The sequence below is a fragment of the Saccharomyces mikatae genome (genome assembly GCF_947241705.1).
Source record: "Saccharomyces mikatae IFO 1815 strain IFO1815 genome assembly, chromosome: 14".
Lineage (NCBI taxonomy): Eukaryota > Fungi > Ascomycota > Saccharomycetes > Saccharomycetales > Saccharomycetaceae > Saccharomyces > Saccharomyces mikatae.
The window spans coordinates 147,036-171,468 of record NC_079269.1 but is presented as its reverse complement, the minus strand read 5'-3'; the positions used below and the strand labels follow the sequence as shown (position 1 = coordinate 171,468).

The 24,433-nt window shown below is 36.1% G+C and overlaps 11 protein-coding genes across 11 annotated transcripts; 7 read left to right on the top strand and 4 right to left on the bottom strand.

Annotated features, from left to right (window-relative positions):
- Positions 1-150: 150 nt before the first annotated feature.
- Positions 151-1,020, top strand: MRPL17 (mitochondrial 54S ribosomal protein mL46; the record flags this gene model as incomplete). Its single annotated transcript, XM_056225145.1, has 1 exon — positions 151-1,020. One exon carries the CDS (start codon positions 151-153, stop codon positions 1,018-1,020), a length of 870 nt encoding a protein of 289 aa, XP_056078992.1.
- Positions 1,021-1,139: 119 nt separating this feature from the next.
- On the bottom strand, positions 1,140-2,408 carry TEX1 (Tex1p; the record flags this gene model as incomplete). Its single annotated transcript, XM_056225144.1, has 1 exon — positions 1,140-2,408. The coding sequence occupies one exon, from the start codon at positions 2,406-2,408 to the stop codon at positions 1,140-1,142; it is 1,269 nt and encodes a 422-aa protein (XP_056078991.1).
- Positions 2,409-3,232: 824 nt separating this feature from the next.
- Positions 3,233-4,447, top strand: RTC4 (Rtc4p; the record flags this gene model as incomplete). Its single annotated transcript, XM_056225143.1, has 1 exon — positions 3,233-4,447. The coding sequence occupies one exon, from the start codon at positions 3,233-3,235 to the stop codon at positions 4,445-4,447; it is 1,215 nt and encodes a 404-aa protein (XP_056078990.1).
- Positions 4,448-4,697: 250 nt separating this feature from the next.
- On the top strand, positions 4,698-5,159 carry GIS2 (mRNA-binding translational activator GIS2; the record flags this gene model as incomplete). Its single annotated transcript, XM_056225140.1, has 1 exon — positions 4,698-5,159. One exon carries the CDS (start codon positions 4,698-4,700, stop codon positions 5,157-5,159), a length of 462 nt encoding a protein of 153 aa, XP_056078989.1.
- A 230-nt stretch (positions 5,160-5,389) lies between these two features.
- On the bottom strand, positions 5,390-7,864 carry FOL1 (trifunctional dihydropteroate synthetase/dihydrohydroxymethylpterin pyrophosphokinase/dihydroneopterin aldolase FOL1; the record flags this gene model as incomplete). Its single annotated transcript, XM_056225139.1, has 1 exon — positions 5,390-7,864. The coding sequence occupies one exon, from the start codon at positions 7,862-7,864 to the stop codon at positions 5,390-5,392; it is 2,475 nt and encodes an 824-aa protein (XP_056078988.1).
- Positions 7,865-8,171: 307 nt separating this feature from the next.
- SIP3 (Sip3p) lies at positions 8,172-11,864 on the top strand (the record flags this gene model as incomplete). The annotated part of the gene is made up of 1 exon (XM_056225138.1): positions 8,172-11,864. One exon carries the CDS (start codon positions 8,172-8,174, stop codon positions 11,862-11,864), a length of 3,693 nt encoding a protein of 1,230 aa, XP_056078987.1.
- Positions 11,865-12,132: 268 nt separating this feature from the next.
- On the top strand, positions 12,133-14,400 carry DSL1 (Dsl1p; the record flags this gene model as incomplete). Its single annotated transcript, XM_056225137.1, has 1 exon — positions 12,133-14,400. The coding sequence occupies one exon, from the start codon at positions 12,133-12,135 to the stop codon at positions 14,398-14,400; it is 2,268 nt and encodes a 755-aa protein (XP_056078986.1).
- Positions 14,401-14,681: 281 nt separating this feature from the next.
- ATX1 (copper metallochaperone ATX1) lies at positions 14,682-14,903 on the top strand (the record flags this gene model as incomplete). Its single annotated transcript, XM_056225136.1, has 1 exon — positions 14,682-14,903. One exon carries the CDS (start codon positions 14,682-14,684, stop codon positions 14,901-14,903), a length of 222 nt encoding a protein of 73 aa, XP_056078985.1.
- A 301-nt stretch (positions 14,904-15,204) lies between these two features.
- LTO1 (ribosome biosynthesis protein LTO1) lies at positions 15,205-15,693 on the top strand (the record flags this gene model as incomplete). Its single annotated transcript, XM_056225135.1, has 1 exon — positions 15,205-15,693. The coding sequence occupies one exon, from the start codon at positions 15,205-15,207 to the stop codon at positions 15,691-15,693; it is 489 nt and encodes a 162-aa protein (XP_056078984.1).
- A 319-nt stretch (positions 15,694-16,012) lies between these two features.
- ORC5 (origin recognition complex subunit 5) lies at positions 16,013-17,452 on the bottom strand (the record flags this gene model as incomplete). The annotated part of the gene is made up of 1 exon (XM_056225134.1): positions 16,013-17,452. One exon carries the CDS (start codon positions 17,450-17,452, stop codon positions 16,013-16,015), a length of 1,440 nt encoding a protein of 479 aa, XP_056078983.1.
- Positions 17,453-17,677: 225 nt separating this feature from the next.
- POL2 (DNA polymerase epsilon catalytic subunit) lies at positions 17,678-24,337 on the bottom strand (the record flags this gene model as incomplete). Its single annotated transcript, XM_056225133.1, has 1 exon — positions 17,678-24,337. One exon carries the CDS (start codon positions 24,335-24,337, stop codon positions 17,678-17,680), a length of 6,660 nt encoding a protein of 2,219 aa, XP_056078982.1.
- Positions 24,338-24,433: the final 96 nt, after the last annotated feature.

Genomic DNA, 24,433 nt, shown 5'->3' with positions numbered 1-24,433 from the left:
TTGCAAGTGTAGTAGTATCATCCTATCTTCTTTTAAAATTCTATTCACATTTTCCGCCATATTCTCGGTTTTTTGAAGCTTCAATAAAAATGAAAAAAGAAAGGAAAAGGCCAAATAATTCAATAAACTTCACAAGACCTACATGAAACTATGCCCTTATCCAGCACCTCTATTATGAGAATAAATTCAATGATGAAAAGAGGGCTGGCAACTGCAACAGCAAAGGCCACTTCCACTTCACCTAAGATCAAAGTTGGAATACTTCTGTCAAGAATCCCTATAATAAAATCAGAATTAAATGACCTAGAAAAGCATTATTACGAGTACCAGTCAAAACTAGAAAAGAGATTAATGTGGACATTTCCAGCATATTTTTATTTTAAGAAGGGTACCGTGGCGGAACATAAATTCTTATCGCAACAGAAGGGGCCCATTTCCAAGAAAAATGGTATATGGTTTCCTAAAGGTATACCGGATATCAAACATGGTAGAGAAAGAAGTACCAAGCAAGAAATTAAGTTATCTAACGATAACACGGCAACATCCCCCACCAAAGATAAAGAGCATGGCAGAGACGATGTTAACAGACCCGTAGCCCCCAACGATAGAATAACAGAAGCTGACAGATCAAATGATACCAAAAGCCTGGAAAGACAATTAAGTAGAACCTTATATCTGTTGCTAAAAGATAAAAGTGGTATTTGGAAATTTCCTAACTTTGACCTTTCTGATGAATTGAAACCCTTACACGTACATGCAGAGGATGAATTGAGATTGCTGGGCGGTGATCAGATGCATACTTGGTCTGTGTCTGCCACCCCCATTGGTGTGTTGCAGAATGAAGAGAACGCTACAGCAGAATTTATTGTGAAGTCTCACATTCTGGCGGGGAAGTTTGAATTGATGGCACAGAAAAATGATACTTTTAAGGATTATGCTTGGTTGACAAAAGATGAGATTAATGAATATGTACCCAAAGAATACTTTCGCAGCACCGAATTCCTTTTAGCGGATAATTGAATTCGTTAATAAACAAGTACGTTCATAATGTTACATATATATTAGCTTATCCTCAATTACATGTAAATATATTGACCAAAAGAAAATGGATGTTATTTATCACATTCCTTCTAGGTGGTCTACTTTTTTGAATTGAATCTACTCGGCCTATCTTTGACAATGCGGTCACCGTTCTTTCCAATCCTTTTACTGTGATTGTTACTGTTGCCGTTATTCTTCCTACGTTTTTCAATTATCGTGCTATCAACCATGTGTTTCCAGTAAGTAATTAGATTCTCTTCATTTTTAACAAAGTGGTTCGATAAAGTATCATTTTTGCCTGACATAATATACCAAGACTTATTGGGATAAAACTTCAAAACTGGATCGGTATCGTAGTTGGCTAAAGATTTAGACTGAAGTAAGCTACCACTATTAAGATCATAAAAATATACCATTTCATCTTCTGTGCAAATTCCCAGTATTTTACCTAAATGACAGACGTCCAAAGTTATTACAGCAGAGTCTAGATCATGGATTACCAATTCACAACATAACGACTTCAACCCCCAAATGTAGCAGTTACCATCAATGCTACCAGTAATAAAGTATCTTCCCCATGGGTCCATCTTAATACCGGTTATTGGACCGGTGTGGGCTTTGATATTGGTGGAAACGACTAAATTGCCATCTTTTGCTTTCAAGATGACCAAATGACCACTTTTAAAGCCAACAAATATATGACTTCCGTTATTGCTCCATGCCAAGGAATATACAACGTCATTATCGTTAGGACTTATATCGCCAACATTTAAAGAAGATACAAGACTGTGATCCTTCTTCACATTAAATAAGTAAATTTTCTCAGATTTAGTAGTAGCTAATAACCAATTTCCTAATGGGTCGTAAAGACAAGTGTTGGCTTTAGTCTTGTTTCCCAATGATAAGGTCCTTAATTTAGACGCCTTTAGCGATTTTTCATTGATGAACAGTAAAGATATCTCTGATGAATTACTCACAACGGCCATTTGATTTAAAGACGTAGGGTTCCAAGAGAAATCAGTCGCCAGTTTATCTGAACCACAACAGTCTGGAATATAAACTTTTATAGATTTGTCAAAACTTGCATCTTTGATGAACCAAACAGTCAAAGAGCCATCCATTCTACTGTATGCCATTGATGAGCCCGATACGTGGAACTTTAGAGAAAGGACTTCATTAGGAGTTACAGGGCTTGACGTAAACCTTGAATGAGAACGCGAGCTAACGTGAATAAATCTTTCATCCTCAATATTACTCGTATTATTCTTAGAAAACGTACTTTGCAAATACTTTGAAGTCACCAAAGCAGCTACTTTAGAAGTAATGGTCTTTTGATTAAGGATATCGATAGCCGAACTGGTTGACATCCTGAAGCGCTGTTGGACTATATACTTTTTGCCTGTACACCAGCGACGTGCTAGCCAAAACTCTCATTCTGTAAGAGCTAAGTTGATTGAAGTAGTGAAAACATACTCAAATTCTTATGCATTTAGGCTGTGGTGCAAGGTTTTTATTTTACTTAATTCTGCTATAATCAAAGGCATGACAAGTGAAATAAGAATTTAATATGAAATAATTGGAGCAGGTAGAGCGAAAATGAGATACTTTTCTCTACTAATTTTCACTATTTCCATCACCATTGTTAAATATTTTTACGTTTTGATTCTTCAGGGTTTTTTCGTATGTGAAAGATTAAAAACCAGAAAAAGGTTCACCTTCAAGGTCAAACTTTGTAGCATTCCTGTTTTCAACCACCAGAAACATATGCACTATCATTACTACTATCAGTTTTACATATATATATAAACCACATACGGATGTTTATTTAATGGTAATGAAAAAAGTATAGCGAATTCCCAAAAAAGGTTGTTTTGGGATAGATTCAAGAGAGCAAAATAGATCGAGAATTCAAAACCCATCGTCATACAAAAAAAAAGCCTTCAGTATTCGGTAGCGCATAGAGCAGTAACTTCTTAAAAATTTCTTTGAACATTGCAAGTGGTCATGTACTTTTTACACTGCGTCCCTATTGTTAAGGTATGATGGAATTTTTTTTTTCCTATATAGTTATTGCGTCGCTAAAATGAAAAGGTTTGAAAATGCAGCGATGAGATCACATCATAATCAAAAAAAAGGCATTGTTAGTTCTCTCGAGGTTGGTATTACCAACTATTGGGATAGTTGAGCAGAGATGGCTAAGTCTAATACAGGACTTAATCAAGTGAGGAGAAGGTGTGTTTATTCCACAAAGAAGGGGAGTGCTAACAACTTACTGTTAATGAAGAGACAGAGCAAACATGACATACAGGATACAGAGAGTGATGCATTGTCGAACCACGAGGCGTCTTCTCCCGTAAGAAAGCGTGGTAGAGCAGATGATATCATTAAAGACAAAACAAAGGTCAAAAAGGGTGTGTCGGTGACCACACATGATGGTGACTTGAAGCCCTCTTCAGATTCCGAGACAAAAGCTACTGAGAACTCACGGATCGAAAAGAAGGAAGAGAAAGAAGAAGAAGAAGACGGAAATAATTCTATTCCACTAGTACAGAATCTGAAGAATGAAGATATCGAGTCTATCAAATGCAGAAGCAATAATATTTTAGACGGTAAAAAATTACTCTTGGAGGCTGAACTATCAGCAGTGGAAGATAATCAAGTTTTCTCATCTTCATTTCCTGAGGAAAAAAAACTATCCTTACAAAGCTCTTTGAGTTCCAAGCAACAGATAATAAAAAAACTTCAGACAAGAGAAGAATATACGAGAAAGTTCAATCTACCACCCATATTGTTTACGGATGAGCTGTTGAATGAAGTAGAACCCTTCATGCCCATTGCAGTGGACATACTGAAGGGCAGGATTTCGTCAGCCTACTATTTTAAGGCAAAAAATGCATACAAAAATTCACATAAGGCCTATTTGTCTGTGGATGAGTTTAGAAAATTGAATTTGAACAAATTTACGGCTGGTTTTTATGGTTTAAAAAGACAGTTAAGGGTTGGCGAAGAAATCGCTAAAAGGTACAGAAGAGAACTCACGCGCGATCAGCCTGCAACTCTGAAATGGTGGGGGATAACCGATTTCTGCAATTACGTTTTGGCCCCAGAAGCTCTCACATCCCTTTGTATTTATCAATTAAATCTCTCCAACAAACCCCGTTCTCCAAGGGTTCAGAACAAACCTCCAAAGCAGCAACCTAACGGGAAAAAATATTACTACGACCCTGAGTTAAGAATGTTAGCATATGACCTATTTGAAGATACTGTTGAGTACGGCATTATAGTTGCCGACTCCGACCCGATAGAGCAATGGGAAGCTGCTATAGAAGAAGATCGTCTGCGAGAACTCAATCTAGACGTTCACAACTATTCCAGCAAGAGATGGCGATTAGACTCGCATGATTAGACCAGGTATAGATTGCACTTCGTTACTTGTAAAGCTTAACGGAATCCAATGGAAAGTTACGAACCGTTGGAGTATCATGATAGACGAAATACTGAAAAATTTTTCTTTTCGTTCCCTCTTCTTTTTGACGGTAGCTGTAGCAAGGTCATCGATGAATTAGAGAAGATTCTTCTGTATTGATAGGTACTTGAGGAGCTATATTGTTCAAAGGTTTTCTTTTCAAATCAGGAAAGCAACAGAATACGAAATAATGTCCCAGAAAGCCTGTTACGTTTGTGGTAAGATTGGTCACTTGGCCGAAGACTGTGATTCCGAAAGACTATGTTACAACTGTAACAAGCCTGGTCACGTTCAAACAGATTGTACCATGCCAAGAACTGTTGAATTCAAGCAATGTTACAACTGTGGTGAAACTGGTCATGTTAGAAGTGAATGTAATGTGCAACGTTGTTTTAACTGTAATCAAACCGGTCACATCTCCAGGGAATGCCCTGAACCAAAGAAGGCTACTAGATTCTCCAAGGTTTCATGCTATAAATGTGGTGGCCCAAATCATATGGCCAAGGACTGTATGAAAGAGGATGGCATCAGTGGTTTGAAATGTTACACCTGTGGTCAAGCTGGACACATGTCCAGAGACTGTCAAAATGACAGGCTTTGTTACAACTGTAACGAAACTGGTCATATTTCAAAGGATTGTCCAAAGGCTTAGTAAAACTCAGAAGAAAGAAAAATAGGAACAATCATTTATCATGCTATATTTCGTAGAGGGGGAAAAGAAAAAAACACAAAAAACTGAATATTAGAGTCTATTTTTTATATCTTTTCTATATTTCATTTCATTTGTTTTCTCCCTTGGTTATTTTTAACGATTCTTTATTATGAAACAGGAAAAAAATTACTACAAAACAAAATTACATATTTGATTTATATAACTAACCTTTATTCCAAACCTTTATAAATAGTATCCGCTAATTTGATACTCTTCGAACAATTTTTCACGTCGTGGACCCTAACCAAATCAGTACCAAATCCAATACACGATGTCACAACTGCTCCAGTGGAAAAATCTCTATTCTTTGCATCCACATCTTTTGTAATATGTCCAATGAATTTCTTGCGCGATGGACCCAATAATACAGGAATATTTCTGAGGTTAATGTACACTTGGGAATCTTTTGAGTTCTTGATGAAAGAGTAATTCTTCAAGATGGGAATATGTCTAATAATTTGTAAGTTCTGTTTCCAGTCCTTAGCAAATCCAAGCCCAGGATCGATTATAACTTGCCAGCGCTTTACTCCATTTTGGATTGCTTTGATATATCTCTCCCCAATTTCTTGACCAATATTTCTAATTAACATCGTCCCCTCCTTCAATTTGTCTAGCTGCTGGATGTCAGTATTATTAATAAACTCTTTTAGGATAGAATCATTCAATGCAAAATCCTCATAATGCGTCAACTGATTCATTGTTGAGATATCACCTCGTGTGTGTGACAAAATATAACAAACCTCTGGATTTTCTGCAACTACAGAAAACATGTTGCTGTCAAACAAACCTCCAGAAATATCATTGATAATATCTACCCCAGCTATAATAGCTTCTTTAGCGACTTTAGAACGATAGGTATCGATGGATAAAATAAGTCTTTCCTGTGGCAAATCAGAGCTTTCTCTAATGGCTTTAATTAATGGAATCGATCTTTGAATTTCTTCTGCTTCAGATACCTGAATAGAATTAGGTCTAGTAGAGCACCCTCCAACATCAATAATCACGCTTTCATGCAGATGCAAGGCATCTTTACACATTTTAATGATATCTTTCAATTGACCTTCAATGTCTGTAAAATGCTCACCTCCATCAGAGAAGGAATCTGGCGTAGCGTTGAAAATACCCATGATATAAGTGGGTGAAATGGTAATCCTTTTTGTTTCTCCAGTGAATTCATCAATGTTCGTAACAGTCTTGAATTTAAGAAATCTGCGTTCCGTCCCACCACAATAAGGCAAAGGAATCAATTTCCACAAGACATCCTCATCATGTTGTTTTTGGTATAGCTGTTCTAAATGGTCTACTAAAGGCTCCGCTGTTACAGGATGAAGGTGGCATGGAGACATCAGTTCACATAATGGCTCAAGAACAAATGCCCTCTCCAACATTCTGGGGTGCGGTATATTCAAATCAGGTTCATTAACTAAAACATCCTCTCCTGCACTATTTAAATACATGATAATATCCAAGTCTATCGTTCTAGGACCATTATCAAAATGCTTCACTCTTTGCAACTCTTCGTATTCAATTTTTTTGCACAATTTCAATAACTCCTTTGGAGTCAGCAAAGTCTCCAATTCAATACATCCATTCATAAAAGGGGTTTGATCCTTAAAGTACATTGGTTCACTTTCAAAAATAGATGAAATATTCAGTAATCTAACCGTTTTTTCCCTTGATAATAATTTCAAAGCTGTTTGAATGTGTTCGAAGCGGTTTCCTATATTCGAACCAAAAGCTAAAAATGCTTTTTTCCATGTATCTTTTCCCTCCACAGAGGTGGTTTGAAGTAAAGGTAATTGAAATTTAATATTAGATGATTCATCTATGGAAGAAATCTGCGTAATATTTGCCATCTCAACCTCTCTAGGTTCACGAATACAGCTCACACCAACACCTTCTGTAGCTGTGATGGCATTCAACTTCAAAACCTTAATTACCAATGGCAAATCTGGAAACCTTTGAAAATACTCGTCATGAGCAATAATAGTTGACACAGACTCCACTAAAGCTTCTACAGTCTTGAATTTCGAAGCCTCTACAAACCTCACAACTTCATCGATGATCCCTTGTACTGGAGGTGCCGACATGGCTTTCTTTGGCCATGGCAATTTTATATCCAATGTTACATACTGCTTCTTCAGTCTTTCAAAAGTAAAAACACCGATCAAAGTCAACATTTTCAGGTTGGATATTCTAACGACATCATATTCTTGTAATTTTGGGTTTTTTCTTTCTTTTTGAATGATACAAGAGATGCGGTCACTTCTAATATGTGTTGTATCCGCCTGCACTTCCAAGTTCAGATACTCAACACCAGAATATTCATCCATAACAAACTGAGAGACAGATTTAGCCAGATTGGAAACTGAGCCCCAATTTTTCTTCCTACTTACAAATTTTGTGAGATCACGAGAAATAACTGCATAATTGAGAGAATACTTCAAATCATCTGTAGCCGCAGATTTGCTAAAATCTGTACCCATATCTAAACTTAGCAGGCATTTCTGAGGCATCAATTGATTCCAGGAATCAGGTCCCAAGACCGTATTCATCTCTAACTTTTTAATATGGACATAATCTCTCATGCTGCCTAATGGTATACTATGTCTTGCAGAATTGACTGTGGAAAATAGCTTTGACATAGCCAAAGGCAAAGATTGAAACTTATTAATCAAAGAAAATGGTATCACTTTTAATGGTTTGGCATATACTGGGAGAAAAAACCTTACTCTGCCTGTTTGCGATGACCTTGAAAACCACTATTGATTTTCCAAATTTATCACTTTTATGATGAATTTGCGCAACGACTCCTGCGCAAGTGAAAATGACTTCAGAAGAGGGAAAGTACACGTGAAATTTCAAGCTGCATAGGTATAACTAAAAACATAACTACATGAGTAGTTCTGTTGATAAATTTAGCGTATTGAAAAATTATACTGATACTGAAATATGTCGGTTCATGGGAGGGATCCCAAAAAGAGGCAATTAAGGCTAATATCGGTGGCATTCAAAGAAGCATCAATCGATTCTCCTTCCTTTCGTGCATCCGTGAATTTCTTTCAAACCAGGGTAGATGCATTAGAAGATTGGATAGAGAAGACAGTGGACTTTTTTGACCAGAAGTACAAGGTTTCCTTTGAAGATTTTCGAAGGGCCAAAGAAACTCTCCTATCCCAATTGTTACCTTCACCTGCCCTGCTAAGTAACGGGTTTGTTAGTAATCAATCTTTTACTCCCAGACTGATTGATAGTTTCAACAGAGACTATTATGACTTTTCGATGAAGCTTCTAGGAATTGTAAAAGGCGATGATTCTAGCCATTCAACTGCTCTTTTAGAACTTATGACTAATGCGATTGAACCCTATAGAAATGTGAGAAAAAATTTCGATTTATTTCAAGGTAAGTACGATAGCATGTTGGCATCTTACCAAGCCATAAGGGTATCTAAAACCAGTCTAGAACCCTCATTGATCAAAAGCGATGCTTTAAAATTGTTTGAAGTGCAAAAGAACTATCTAAAGGCTTCCTTAGATCTTATTAGCGCTATATCAGAAGTAAAACTAAGCTTAGACAAATTCATACTGGAGACAATGAAAGTACTGAAACGCAAAAGTCTTTTCGTCACGAAAGATTCGGGAAGGAAAATTGATCTATCACCTTCTATTAACGAGTACTTGGACAATTACTCAATATGGGTAGAAAATTCTATCGATGGTTCCAAGGTTTTGAATTCTGATATTAATAATGCAAAAAAGCAAGCATACAAATATACTTTGCAACGAATTACACCATCCAATGATACAAGTGACTACAATATTAGATCGATACATTCTTCGAAGCTACTATCAAAAGAAACCCGACTACCTTCTAAGTCACCTGAAATATCTGGATGGCTTTATATGAAAACACAGGTGGGAAAGCCAACGAGAGAGATATGGGTGAGAAGATGGTGTTTCTTAAAAAATGCTGTATTTGGTATGTTCCTTTTATCGCCCTCGAAGACCTACGTGGAAGAAACTGATAAGTTTGGTGTCTTTCTTATTGATGTACGCTATGATCCGGAAGAAGATCGAAAATTTTGTTTTGAAGTAAAAATCATAGGTAATAAAGTCACGAATTCACGTGATAATATGTCAAAAGATATCACGTTGGTCTTTCAAACTTCTAATTTTCGAGACTTGAAATCATGGTTAATTGCCTTTGATGCAACCAAAAAGTATGTCACGAATTTAAGGCATGACAGCCTTGAGTATGAGCTTGCGTTTAAAAGGTTCTGTCCAAAATTCTTCGAATTTGCCTCTAGTACCACCACCTCCATAGATCAATCAATTACAACATTTGACAAAGAAACCGAGTCTTTATATGAGACATTGAACTGCTCAATATCCGAGTATGATATTTTAACTCTAGGAGAAGAAAAGGTATTTCAGTTTCAAATGCCCACAACACCAATATCTACTAAGATGACACAGCTAGCTATTCTATCTAATTTCCTCACAAAAGGTAGTTGGTTTCCCAACGCTGTTCTTGCGAATATATGGGGTACAACTGATTGGAGCGAATACAGTATATTGCCAAGTATGGGGAAAAAACCTTCCTCTTTATTAACAATCGATGGGAAGAGGCTTCCAATAAGAAACTCTACTATATATCCCCAGTATTATTCTAATGAGTTAAGGGTTCTTGATCTTCAATTTAAATCACTAGTATTTTCTCCGGACCAAAGACTGGAGAAGCTACCAGAGGAGCTTTTACTTTTCAAGTTCGAAGCATTTTGGTGTCCCAACAAGAAGCAAAATTTCTCAGCAACCTGTTTCTGCACAGAGGATTACATTTACTGCTACATGAACTCTATGGAATTTATTTGTCTTACGAAGATTAGTTTATCTGAAATTGTTTCTGTGGAAGCCGACAGGTCCTCAAAGAAAACTCTTAAAATATACGATGCTAGTGGTTTACAAATGAAGGCTATCATTTTATTTACTGACTATAAGCTTGTTGCATCTAAATTGCAGTATCTTTTGGAAAACAAGGCCATGAAAACCCCAAGTAGCAATGAAGAGATTTTAGTGAAGTTCGAGCAGATGGATAAGGAATTTCAAGAAAGAAAACAAGAAGAATTGTTTAAAACAGATCAAGAAAATACATTCAATCATAAAGCCATGACTAGCATATCCAAAATTATCAAATCACGTGTTACTTTTTGGGAGATGCATGATGATGCAGCTTCTTTATTAAACAGACTCAAAGATCTTCGAACAGAGTACACAATTACATACAATCACGAATATGAAATCTCTAGTAAAGGGCTGGCTCATATATTATTTGGGGATAAGTCGAACGCCTTCCCAAAATGCCTATTTCTTGCAAGAAAGAACGGAAACGAAAACGTTAAATCATTTTGGTACAAAAGAAAGGACACTAAGGGCAATCTACAATTAGTTCGAAAGATACCGTTTCGATTAGATATAACTGGAAATTTTCTGAATACTGGAAAATATCACAGGGATAAAGAATCTAGAATGGTTTTTATCATTCAGAGAATTGTAAATATTGTTGAAAACAAATATTATGAGATTGATTTAGATCCTTTTTTCATCAAATTGCCTTTTTGTCATTTACTAAAAATTTCCGTTAAATTCATAATAGTTGAGTCTTACGATGCGGATAATCATTTAGAAATCAAGCTTAATATGACAGCGAGTAATTCTTCGCTTCATGTTTTGTACAAACTAGAGTATATTGATAGTAAGACTGGTAAAACAGTGAAAAAGCTATCTTTAGCGGAAAAAATATGTCAAACATGGGTGTTAAAATTTACACATAGCGAATTCCTTTTAATAAGAAAGGTGTTACGATACTATTTAGAAAAAATCGGCAAGCACGGGAGAGTTATCAAAGCTATCAAATTATGTGGTATTTTGGGTGTTTCCAGTAGCAAATTTGAAGAAGTAGCAGCAGAGAAAAGAGGCGAATCCAAGGAGACCGAAAATATCAAATACGACATCAAATATTCACGCACAATACTTTTCTTAGTATTCATTAAGCTAATGGTTTACAGAGTAACCAATTTGACGTTTGTATTCTTTAGACTATTAATTGGTATTCTATTATTATGTGCTGAGAAGTTCTCGCGGATCAATCGAACGATGGTTGTCGGGTTATTAGCATCAATTATGATCAACACATTTCTATCAGGAAAGGCATCTGTGTTCTACTGGTCAATAAAGAGAGCCGAAAAACTATTCCACGATCGTCTCGGATCAGATAACTTCATTATGCAAAGAGCAATTTATATAAATGATTCAGATTTGTTGGGCAGCCAATTGTCAGTGACAGCCAATAACCCCATTTTTGAAAAGTTCAGTGAGAATAATTTTAATCAAGACCATCAATACAGTGAAACTCGAAAACAGTTGGCAATGAGGAGGAACGAATTATTGATTGAACTAAGGATACTTCAAGACATGGAGAAAGAATTAGTGCATGATGACTACGAAAAGTTCTTGTTAGAAGAAGTAAATAAGTGTTCGATGGTGTCCATAGAGATGGCTGATCTTTGGTTTAATGACACTCAATTGCAGAATTACTGTTCTGTTTGCAACGAAGAGCTCGAAAAGTTGGGATCATCAATAGTATAAAATGAACAAATGTAGCCGTTACGTAATCAATAAACTCCACTTTTTATTGACGAACATTGTCATTCTTACTAAACTTGCAAGGTTATTACAGACTTAATAACAAAATTTGACGTCGTTAATAATGATATAATATTATCAAACAAGATGTTGAGCGAAATTGATATGCCATTATATGATCATAAACTTAACAGAATGCTATGAACGTGTTATAAAAGAAGTAATACTACTAATTTTAGCTTTCACAAATCTCATGAACTACGCATTGAACATGGAGCCTCTTTATCACGAAAAAGGTGAAATAATACACGAATTACTTAAGGATCCTTTGATAATTGAACATGACAACCAAATGATTAACAGCAGTGAGTTAGACTTCAATATTAATGACTTATTACAACAAGAGGCGTTATTGGCCAACGAACTGAATGTTCTAGATAACTTGAAGACACTCTCAAATCTTATATTAGAAGTGAAAACTAATCTGAACCTATTAGAGCTAGAAAACTGCTACTATTCGTTGCAATCATTGCGAAAAAAGATGCGTCGTAATTCGGCTTTTCTCAAGCAAAGTTTTAACTTCCAGCAGTCCATATCTTCATACATCGACACATTACATTTAGAACTTGTAACTACATTGTATAACATTCTTTCCAATGGGTTCTGGAGGATTACCGAGAGTAGCATTCAATTCACGCACGCGGTGAAATGGGGTAAAGATGAGGTTGACATTGAATATAATACGTTTATGGATTTTGTGGTTCAGCAGTATTTTCCTCAGGGCAGCTTGGACAATCAACTCTGGATTATTTCTGATATGGGAAATGCCGACTCTCAAGAGCAGGTAAGAGCAAAATTGAACATCATTCTAAAAGATTATATGAATTTTTCTAGCGTAGTGAACTTGATTAAAAATTCCATTTTTCTACGTGGGAAACAAATTTCATATAACCATGAGACAAACACGCTTACATTTTTTAAGTCTTCTTCGCATGGCCAAAATGATATATCCAGCACATTAACAAGTTTTGAAGCAGTCTGTGATTTTATGTTAGATGGATTAACCTTTAGAGATCGGCAAACCTTAGGTTATGAGCTAGGTCCTTTGGCCAATACTGAGTTTACCAAATTCGTGAAAAATAATGCATCAACGATTTTAGAGTCACTAGATTCACCACTTAAAAATTTAGTTACTGTGGCAAATAATAAACTAACAAAACTAGCCTCAGAATCCGAAGCCACGAACTGGACCTATTCCGGGAAAGAAATACAAGATTTATTAGTGAATAAACAATTATACTACAATTTATTACTGGATAAAGTTCTTGAATCATACATTGGTGAAATAAGAAATATATTCGAAGATCCAAATAAAAGTTGGCAAAATTTAGAAGCTGTCAAGCTTATACATAGTGCTGACAGTATCGATATTATGAGCGAGAAAGTTGGAAAACACGGTATGGATAAACAAAAAGAGTTGGAACATCATACTGTTACAACTAAAGACGATGATTGGAATTGGGAGGTGGATGATGATACCGATGCATGGGGTGATGAAATTGACATAGATATCGACGATGAAGAGGAAAAAGCAACTCAAGAAGTGGAGAAAGAACCGGAATATGAGGAAAATGCCTGGGATGAGGCTTGGGCAATTGACGAAAATCTTGAAGATAGCTCCCTAGAAAATGGGAAGAAAGCGGCAAAAGTTCATAATACAGCATTATTTAATGAAGACCACATTAAAGTTACGCAGTTGCCAAAACTATTTTTGACAATTTCACAGAAATTTAAGAACGCATTTTCAGATAGTCATGTTGATGAGCAATACTTTGCATACAAATACAATCTCCTACAAACCTCGTATGTGGCTATGTGTACAACAAGCTTCTCTCAAAACTGGTGTCAATTATATGTGGATATGAGATATTTAATAGAACAAGATGAGAAGCTATATAGGATAAAGGAATTGACAAGAAACACGTTGGAAACCAGATTGAATATGAAATATCGTATTGTCTACAAATTAATCAATCACCAACTGTCCGAATTTCGTGAAAATGAAAAAAATCCATCGTGGGATATCATAATTGAAAAATTGCTACCATATATCCTAAAAGAAATTATCCATCCACTGGAAAAAATAAGAGGTGAAGAAGCTTCCCGTTATATGTTGTCCTTTTTGGACTTCTTGTACAACAGTTGTGTGACAAATGAAATTTTAAAATGGCAGATTATCTCGGAGGTCAATTCAGAAAATCTGGGTGAGCTCGTATCTTTATTAGTAAGCAACACCGAGATTCAATTTTTGACAAAGGAACCCAGTTACCAGAAGATGAGGGAAAAGTTTGCTACAATGGGCAAATTTTTACCCTTACATTTAAAAGAGATTATGGAGATGTTTTACAATGGCGACTTTTACCTTTTTTCAACAGAAGAGCTGATCCAATGGATAGAGTTATTATTTGCTGACACACCCCTTCGAAGGAATGCTATTGATGACATCTACGAGATCAGGGGCGCTACTCTAGATGATTAAGGAAGAAATACTTGAGCATAGAATAGATAAATAATCATATAGTACATGGGTATCTTGTGTAACATTTGCATTGGCTACAGAAAATAACAATCTGTAGCCTTACACTCTTTTAAAATTTTAAATAGATTTTACGCGGTATTGTAGTTTTTTTGGGGGTGCAAAGTTGGCACAACTTGTAAGTAAGTTTGCGCATTCTCAAAATGAGTTGAACGATTTTGTAGCATTACAGAATCAAATGATGCTAAATTTTAATAAAGCAAGAGACAACTAACGCACAAAAAATGGCAGAGATAAAACATTACCAGTTCAATGTCGTCATGACGTGCTCGGGATGTTCTGGTGCAGTCACTAAGGTTTTGACAAAATTAGAGCCGGATGTTTCTAAAATAAACATATCACTTGAAAAGCAATTAGTAGATGTATACACTACACTTCCTTACGATTTTATTTTGGAAAAGATTAAAAAAACAGGGAAAGAAGTTAAAGCCGGGACGCAGTTATGAATGAGTGTGCAAAGGGAAACTAGTCTCTTGTTTATTATGTATTGTTCCTGTTGTAATCACTTAAGTAGATAGTTATTATTCTCAATAGCAAGCAGGTTAAAGAGACAAGTTGTTCCTTAATTACTCTACTTTTTTTTTTTTCTTTATTATATTTGTATAGTTGCTCTTTCTGTATGTTCTACTAATATAAAAATCATAATGCTGTGTTGAGAAATCATCCCACAAAAATTGAAATTTACTTATTTAAATCCTTATCATTTTTCAAGTGTTGATAAAGGTTGAAAATTCTAAGCTAATGACAATGGATTTTGATGAGTTATTAAACCTAGAAGAGCAATATTACCAGGAAGGTTTTTGTGAAGGGCAAAATGAGAATATAAAGCAGAGCTTTTTGGAAGGCAAACAGTATGGTTTACAAGTAGGATTCCAAAGATTTGTGCTGCTAGGGCAAATGGAGGGTATGTGTGATGTTATAGAATCATATGGACTACATAATCCTATACTCGAGAAGAATATTCAAACTATTCGCACTTCAATGAAAGGTATAAAAATGAATAACGATGATGAAAGTGTGGTGGAATTCGAGAAGAAGTTCGTAAAGTTGAAAAATAAGTTCAGAACAATTCTGATAACTCTTCAACGGTTAAATAAGGACAAAAAAGATGGTGTTCTAACGTTTGAGGCCTTTGAAGATGTTTCAAGGGCTATTGCTGGAGAGATCAGAGGTTTTGTAGAAAATGAAGACACCAATAAAAAGAACAGTACGCAAGATCAGGCTCAATCCTGGTGAAAATGCAAATAGAGGTGGTTAATATTTAGCTTGTTTCCAAGATGTAACTGTGAAATGGCCAATTTACTGCGACTTGGGCAGCACCTTAGCGTCATATGGTAGAAGGGTTTTAAAATCTTTCTTTTTGACCAAATATAAAACCTTTATACTTACAAATTGAATCTTACACCTAAGAAAACAAGAGGCATAAATAGAAACGTACAGGTCCACTTTATTAACTATGCATTTTATCCTATAATGTATAAATATTTATATAGGGTTGTATTGTATCCAATGCCTGAATTTATATTGAGCGCCAAGCGTCTTTTCATGGACACAATCATTCGTGAATATCGCTGAAGTAATCACCGATGTCAAATTGGACAGACTCTGATATTTCCTTGATGATTTCCCAAGGAACATTTACCTTCCACCTTACTTTGGGGCTCAAATAATCTATATTCTTGTTCATAGTTGTAGCAATTAGTTTTAACGTATGCAATTCTGATAAATTTTGGAAAACCTCAATATTAGCTTTCATTAAGGGTTCTTCACGAAGTGCAGATAGAGAACCACTTTCTGCCTTACCTTGCATAGGGAATATTGCTTGAAAGATAGCTAGTAGCCTTTCAATAGCAAATAGAGAAGGCTGCAAATACCTTGGATTTACCTCCTTTTTCTTCCTTCGTCCATAAGCTGCTCTCCCTTGTATGATACGTGTTTTCCTTGAGAAGATACTTGCATCATATCTAGGTTCCAGGTACGAACAAATATATGAGGCTATAAGCAGATATTTGGAGATTATTGATAAATCGTACGTCTGGTTGTCAGTAAGTTCATCATGGTCTATGTTCACAACAATTCCGTCTTGTTCATTTGTACCTAAATCATCATCTGTGCTCAAAAATAGCTTGATGGCACTCTTGTACAAAGTCAGCGGTTCAAATATGTTTTCCTTCGTGATGCAAGACACATATTTGGGCCATTTAAAGTCAATTAGATCATTCAATGCAAATATATCATTGCCCGTGTAGGAATGAAATGCCTGTACAATCAAGTGAATGAAGTTTGCGGCCACATTTTGGAATTGGTCATCCGTACAATCTGTTATCTGCTCTTCGATGATACGCTTACGCAGGCAAGAATTCTCGACTAACTCACCGCATCTTGACATCACTAGTATAGTAGATACTTCATCCACATTATACCTCGGGAACATGATAGTTGGAATGCAATGTGTGGAATATCTCTGCAAGAAAGACGTCTCTAACATCGTGTAGATGAACTTTAGATCAATTTTAGAGTCTCTTGGAAGTAATTCTTTAAGCTTGATATATTTGTTAAACAATGCTGCGTCTATATCCTGTAAACTATCGAAACCATCCAATATTAAGAACAAGCAAGTTTTTTCGTGGAGTGACTCATATTGTGCAAAAATATTATGCAATGTCTTTACTAAAAGAAATGGTTCTTCAACCTGTAATGGGTCGTAGTCTATGGTGGGAATGTCAGGATATAGGTTCTTCAGTTTATATTGTACAGTACGTGCTATTGCCTGCAGTAAAGGTTTCCACGAAACCAACTCAACCGGTTCCAACCATACCGTATGCAAATCTGGATTAGCATTAAAATATTCCTTCAAAGTGTGGGATTTTCCTGTTCCGCTATAACCTTGCAATATCAAATTTGAAGGGGTGATATCAGGATCAGAAGAAATATAAGATGTGAGACATTTGATTTGATATTCCCTAAAAGCAACTTCCGGGGTGATAACATTCATTCTATTTCTCAAAAATGTTAAAATGAGGATACAAGAAGAGCACTTATAATTTAATCACTATAGATGTATTAATTGCTTTTCTAGAAATTACTTTTTTGGGTAGGTATATCTATCTATATTTAATATCGCTAAGAAAATGAGAATGCATTTTTCCCTCTTTCGTCTTTTTTTTTCGTTGTGTCGTCAGACTAGAAAGTTCATGGGGCATAGCGCTATACGAATTATTCAGATGCTCAGATCAGTAATGGAGCTGTATAATATCTCAAAACTGTAATATTTGGCTACTTGCTTGTATACATGTAATTTTTGAACAATGATATCCCTAGAAATGGTTCCTTCCCATGCTCCAGCACAGGGACAGTGTGCACTCATATAGTCACGCTTTACTTTATGGCATCTGGAGCATCTCAAGTCTTGAATCAAGTAAGATTCAATATCTGAACGTAGTTTCTGGATCAAATGTTCTTGCAGCAGCACTTTATTGAAGCCTTTATGGCATCTCATGCATGAAAAAAGAGATTCAGGAGCTGCCTTACAAAAGTCAATGTCAGATATGAAAAAACAGTGTTCGCACAGAAAATCTGGTACCACTAGACTAGAACTTGGATCTGTGAATTCCGCTACTTTAGCAAACTCGCGCAATTCAAATATTTTCAGCAATTCTTTTCTCAAGGCTCTTATTTCTAAAGTTGTACTCTGCGAAAGCAACATAACATGGCAGAGTGATTTGATAAGTTCTAAAAGAGGATTCTTCATGTCCAAATGGGAACCAGGAAGAACAGGTATAACATAGTCTGCCTCATATTGTGGGTCCAAAATGAACTCTTGCTGATTTCTGAAAAGTTTTTTGATTCTTTTCATCAACGGCTTGGAAAAAAGATGCGAAAACCCATTCAATGAGTTCTCAACGCTATCTTCCTTATCTTGCTTTTTGATGTTAATTAATTGAGTCGGTCTTTGCGTTCCTGAATTCGACTTCAAGTAATTCTGTTTCGTCTTAAGCATACTGTCTAAGATGATCATCATCCAATCCTCAAACTCTGGTTGATATATTGGTGACAGGAATTTCTTTAGTTGCCATTGCGAAAAAGCGTTATAATCCTGCTTTTCTTTATCCTCTATCTCACCACATGCCAACCCACTGAAATTGAATTTGTTCATCCATATTAACAAGTCCCAATAACGCTTAATGTTCAAGTCCAAATAACTGAACATTGGATTTGTTCTAACTGCCTTCATCATATATTGACTATAGGCGTAACAATTTTCGGGTGAGTACTTATTTGTCTTGATTAGAATTTGATTTCTTTCTGCATAAACAATGGTTGAGCCAAGTGTACTGAATTCATTCACCAGCTGAAGTAATGCTTTCTTAGTTAAGTTATGGACATGATATTTCAATAACCCGTCAAATAATTTTGCATTAGGATTTTGAACCCAGCTTGCTAGTGAGTTCACCAACAAATCTGCGGTTGCGTTGCCCTTTAAAGCTTCATCCCACCACTCTTTTAGTATGCCTCTCAAAACATTTAAAGCATCATTAGAAAAGGCGTCCTGTACGAAGTCGGATGAAGAGTTACTAACATTGTTATCATCAATATTTATACTAGTGTTAACCAGATCACTGCCTTCAGCATCATTGATCAATGCTGACGTCAAAATTGTATTCACTGTTAAATTATCGACACTTACATCTAATACCACATTATCATAGGCACCTGGATTATTAATGTCGGGAAATTCCGAATCATTCATGATCCATGACGTATTCAAGTCAAAGTCATTTTGAACACCGCCATGATCCGGTAGTGGTGCTTTCTCATTCCACCAGAGAACTATGTTTTCATGTTTTAGTTTTCTTGCATAAAGAATGTCGATGACATAATCCATATTATCCAACCTTAAATTACAAATCGGAATATTACTGTATTGAGATAACTTGATCAAATGAGAAATCCAAGAACCACTCGATAAAACGTGATTAACTATTTTCATTAATAGTGTTGATTGCCAATTTAGTTGTGGAAGCGAAATCTCATTTAATGAAAGTTGAACAACTGGTATCTGATTTAAAAGACGAATAGTGCCCAAGAGTTTGGTAATGAACGGTGATTGCAACAAAAGCAGAAATTGTAAACCTTTTTCTTCTTTTAGTTTAGTAATTTCCTGTGATAATCTCCTGTACAATTTTGAGATATCTGTAAAGTAAGCAAACTCGAAATTGACATTTTCTTTTATATCAACCAAGTAAGAAAATTTTTCTATTCTACCCTTCTTTTTCTCAAACATTTGTTTGTAGATTTGTTCCAGCGATGGAATACTTATTTCCTGGGCTTGATTAGATGGTTTCAAAACTAATATAGTGATAGTATTCTCCCACGACTTGAATAATGAAAAAAATTCATATCCGATTGACGTTGGAAAATGTAGTAAATAACTAACATCCATCGAAAATCCATTTAAGTACCTCTCATTTTCTGCCATTGAAAGATCTTTCATTTCAAAACCCTGTTGTATCCCCTTACCCAACGCGCCCATCGCCTTTGAACGAAACGTTACTGATGCACCCAAATTCATAATTGCTCGTTGATGTGATTTAATAGTGCCCTCAAATACACCAAGTACATTCTCGTCATTGAAGATGCTTGTACAATTTTCCTTCTCTTCGAGAAAAACTGATTCAGGCAGAGTAATTTTGAATAACTGGCCACTTGTGGGATTGGATATTTTAGGATTATTTGGCAACAATGCAGAGGATTTTTCAATAAGACAGTTCTTAATCTTTTGTAACGGTATTGCTTGAGTTTTGAACTTCATATAGATAGTTTTTGGTATATGGAAAGTGATATTCTGGACTTTGCCATTAATTGTTACAAAAACATCCAAAGCTCCTGGCTCAATCGATTCCTTGTACTGTAAGACTTCCCAGGTGGAGTTAGCATAAGATTCAGCTTGTTTCCTGATCATACTTCCAAGCGCACTTCTTTCGCGAGAACTGCTTGTATTGCCAAATAATTGATTTCTACGCTTTCTATCTCTGGCCTGGATTTTCCATTTAATTTTTTGATAGTTTAGCCATCCCACATAGTCCTCATCCATAGAGGGAATTTTTGCTGGCAATACCAGTGGATCTTCTTCATTTGCTAGTTGATATCTTTTTCTCTTAGATCCAACTTTCTTGGTAGTTCTTGCCATTTTGATTTTAGCGCTCTCTTCTTCTACAGTCGATTCAAATAAATCTTCGATGTCCTTTATTTTTCCCATTGTTGGTATATCTTTGGTCTTGGAAAAGAATTTGCTTAGCGAAGTTTGCTTAAATTTATCCTCTTTTATAGAGATTTTTCTTTTCAGCCAATCGGGATGTTCTACTCTGGGTACAGGATTGGGGATTCCTTGTAATGCAGCTGGAATAGTGATAATCTTCTGAATAGCAGACCCGAGTCTCTCTCTGTAGTAACCCCAGTCAATAATGGTTCTGATATCTAAATCCTCCAAAGAGGGATCTAATGTCCAACGTCTGAGGAAAGATCTCTTGATAGGAATTTCTGCTGAGAATATTGCGACTGGAATAGCTCGTTCAGTAACAGGGGCATTGAAAGGTTTTGAACTAATAATATATTTACATTGTAGACCTTTATCTTTAACCATATCTTCACCCAAAAAATCTCCTAATCTCCTTGCTGTTGTAATAGAGGTGGATTTTTGTCCTTCATATTCCTTTAGTGTTTTCGACATACTCCTATTTTCGCAAATTAAACTGACCAAATCTTCATCTTCTAACATAAGACCACGGGAATCCAAAACGTCTAGCCAACGGTTACACACATTTGCCACAGCACCGTAACAACCTTCCAATGTGTCACCCTCCAAAAAAACTTTAAAAATATCACTTTGGAAATTCTTGATTAGTTGCAATTCACCACGTCTCTTTAGTTCAAAACCTTTTAATTCGGCAAGCGAACCATCTTCATTGAAAACAGCATATCTTTTTTTAATACCTTTCCCTTCTTCCTTAGAACTAGGCAAAATCATAGCTTTGTATGGACCATCAACTTCAAAAAAAATTGTATTTTCGCTATGGGTCTTGTATATATAGTTTAATGGGTCTTTCAGTTCTTGATATTGGTGATTAGTAAACTTTTGGTGGACCCTATAATTCAACATGGAACATGGATATGACAGGTAAAGCTTTTTACCATTTTCTAATGTAAAAAAGTAAGTTTCGGGGAAAGACTTTGGTAGAATGCACCAAATACCATCTGTATCTAACTCTAACGGCCTTCCTACCCTTTCTACCAAGGCTCTGGCCATTTGGATTATTGTAGCACCTGTCAAACACGTAATACCTGCCATTTCCATAGAATACCAACGTGAACCTTTTCTCATAACGTACCCATAAAACGAATTTAAAATGACTTTATGCGCCAACTGCAAAGAATCATAAAGCACAATCATTTTTTTGGCTTCATCTCTGGCATGCTTGTCTGATGGATCAATCTTGGATAAATTTCCTTTCCAAGTTTTGGCTAAGCCCTTGAATTCGTAACGTCTATCACGGAAGGATTTCACGGTATCAACATAGAACGGATTTTCTCTTTGGCAAACAATAGCTTCTCTCTCAACGACTTCCGATACTTTAACCCTATGATAAACCTTTCTTGAGTATTCGGTAAGACGTTTCTTTATGTGAAGAACTTGGTCTGCATAACTTAATTCATCAAATGTCAAGACTTTTTTTTTAGAGAACTTGTTTTTGTTGGGGAAAGTTTCATTTTGTAAAGCACGTTTGATCATATTATACTCATCCATCTTAGCTGGAAAAAACTCCCCTCTCCAAGCCCATTTTAGTTTCCTCGAACAAGATTTGCCAGGCCTGTTGAAATCACAACTAGCACAATCACGCTCTGTTTTAATACTGTCTGGTTGTAATCTATTAGTGGTCATAATATTTGGGTACATAGAGGCGACATCCACATGGTAAATCAGAGGTAGCTCGTTTCTTAAACTATTTTCCTTTAAATCTAAAAGCTTCTGTGTTATTTGGCTTTTAATTTCCTCAAAATTCGTTACTTTGTCCATACTGGACTTATTTTCTACTTCAACGCTAAACTTTAAAGCTTGTGGTAACTCACATAATAATTCATCAATGGCAGCAGGATCTATCTTGAATTCATTCTTCAAATCGCTTCTGAAAACACCAGCTTCCAATGACTCTACATGTCCACCCACGTAAGTCTCTGATTCTAGCAGATGTCCGTCATAGAATCTTTCAATTGGATCTGTATGCTTATTTGGTAGGAGGATATTATGTTGGTAAGCTTGAACCATCAATAACATTTCGCATAAAGTACCAGTACCCTTTCTTAAGGTTTCATCCGGATTCAAAGGAATAATTGTACAGAGGGAAAAGATAAATGGATGGACATATTTCATGTAAAGATAGTACGTAGCGACGGCATCAGAAACAGAATATTCAGAGAGGTGTTGTGGCTTTTCAAATGCATACGGCGTCATTAGTTCGGGATCTAACTCTATTGGGTTATAACCTAACTTAGATTGAGTAACAGCTTTCAAACCTTGAGAGCCTTGTGGTAAATATGAATCACGCTTCACCCAACGGAAACAATCCATATGAGAGCAGTATGATGACTTGTACTCACCTTCTGCATCTGGCGCGAACCCAATTTCATCGTACATATCCAAACCGTGAATCTTGCTTCTGTTATGTATAAAAGGCCAATCAAAAAAATCACCATTAAACGTGGATATTACAGTAGGTCGTACGTCTCTTATATGTTCAAAAAACCTTTGCAAAAGCGCTACTTCATCGTTTTCGTTGAATATAGTGAAATATCCAGGATATTCCGGTCTTGGCGTATATTCAAAGTCTTCAATATCTTCGGATATTATTTCTCTATTTGTTATTAAAAACCCCTCTCCGTCTATCATATACGAAATCATCATTATCTGATCTACCGCCGAATCCGGAAACTTTAAGGGCGGTTTTGTGGTTTCTATATCAAACGCCATGACCACCGGGTCGGCAAACGCAATTTTCCTGGTATCTTCAATAAAGCCCTGTTGAGTTATCTTATACCATTTACCAACTCTGATATCCTTGTCTATAGACACTCGGACATGATACGGTACATCATACTCTCTAATGTCTTCGATCAGATGTTTAGCATCCACTTTTTCTGTGCCACTTGTAGCTGCATTATATATGTTTCTTTGCACCTTATTATTGGCATTATCTTGTAAGATGGGCCTCAATAGCTTCCTGGCCTCGAATAACTGATTGGAATTTACAAATGATAATTTAAGGAGCGTCTTCTGCAATCCTAAAAGGTGGTTGTCCATGGTAAGGTCTTCTTTCCTGATAATCTGTAGGCTTTTGAGACAAGATTCTAAGTATTTTTTCACTAGTTCCTCCACATCATTGACTCTTGATTCATCGTTACACGCAATAAAGAAGTATGGATCATACACAACTGTCGACTTGAAACTTCCACCTTCTTCATCTAGAAAGTAGAAGTCAACTCCAGAAACTCCTTGATTAGTCGCTATACGTTCCCCATTAGTTGTATTGCCGCCGCCATTACCGCCACCGGATAACGTTTCCTGAGAAACCAAAGTCGCGTGCATGTTCGTCAGCCACCCAACACGGCCTGGAATTACATCTATATCCTTCTCGTCAAACTTACCATTGTATTGCGGCGGTACGTATCTTTCAAACCCCATCATTGAATCGATGTCATCGATTTTACTGGCTTTTAATAGTTGTTGCGCGCTAAGCGCATAATTGTTTGAGAGTGAGTTGTACTTATTGCTGGTCGAATATCTTGCAGTGGACGATCCGCCTCTATTCTTTCCCTTGCCAAACATTATACTCTCCAATGCCTCCTTTGAGGATATTATCTTAAAACAATTTACTACTTTATCTGTATTTTCTCTTTTAATACAGCCTTTTTGAGCTAAAAT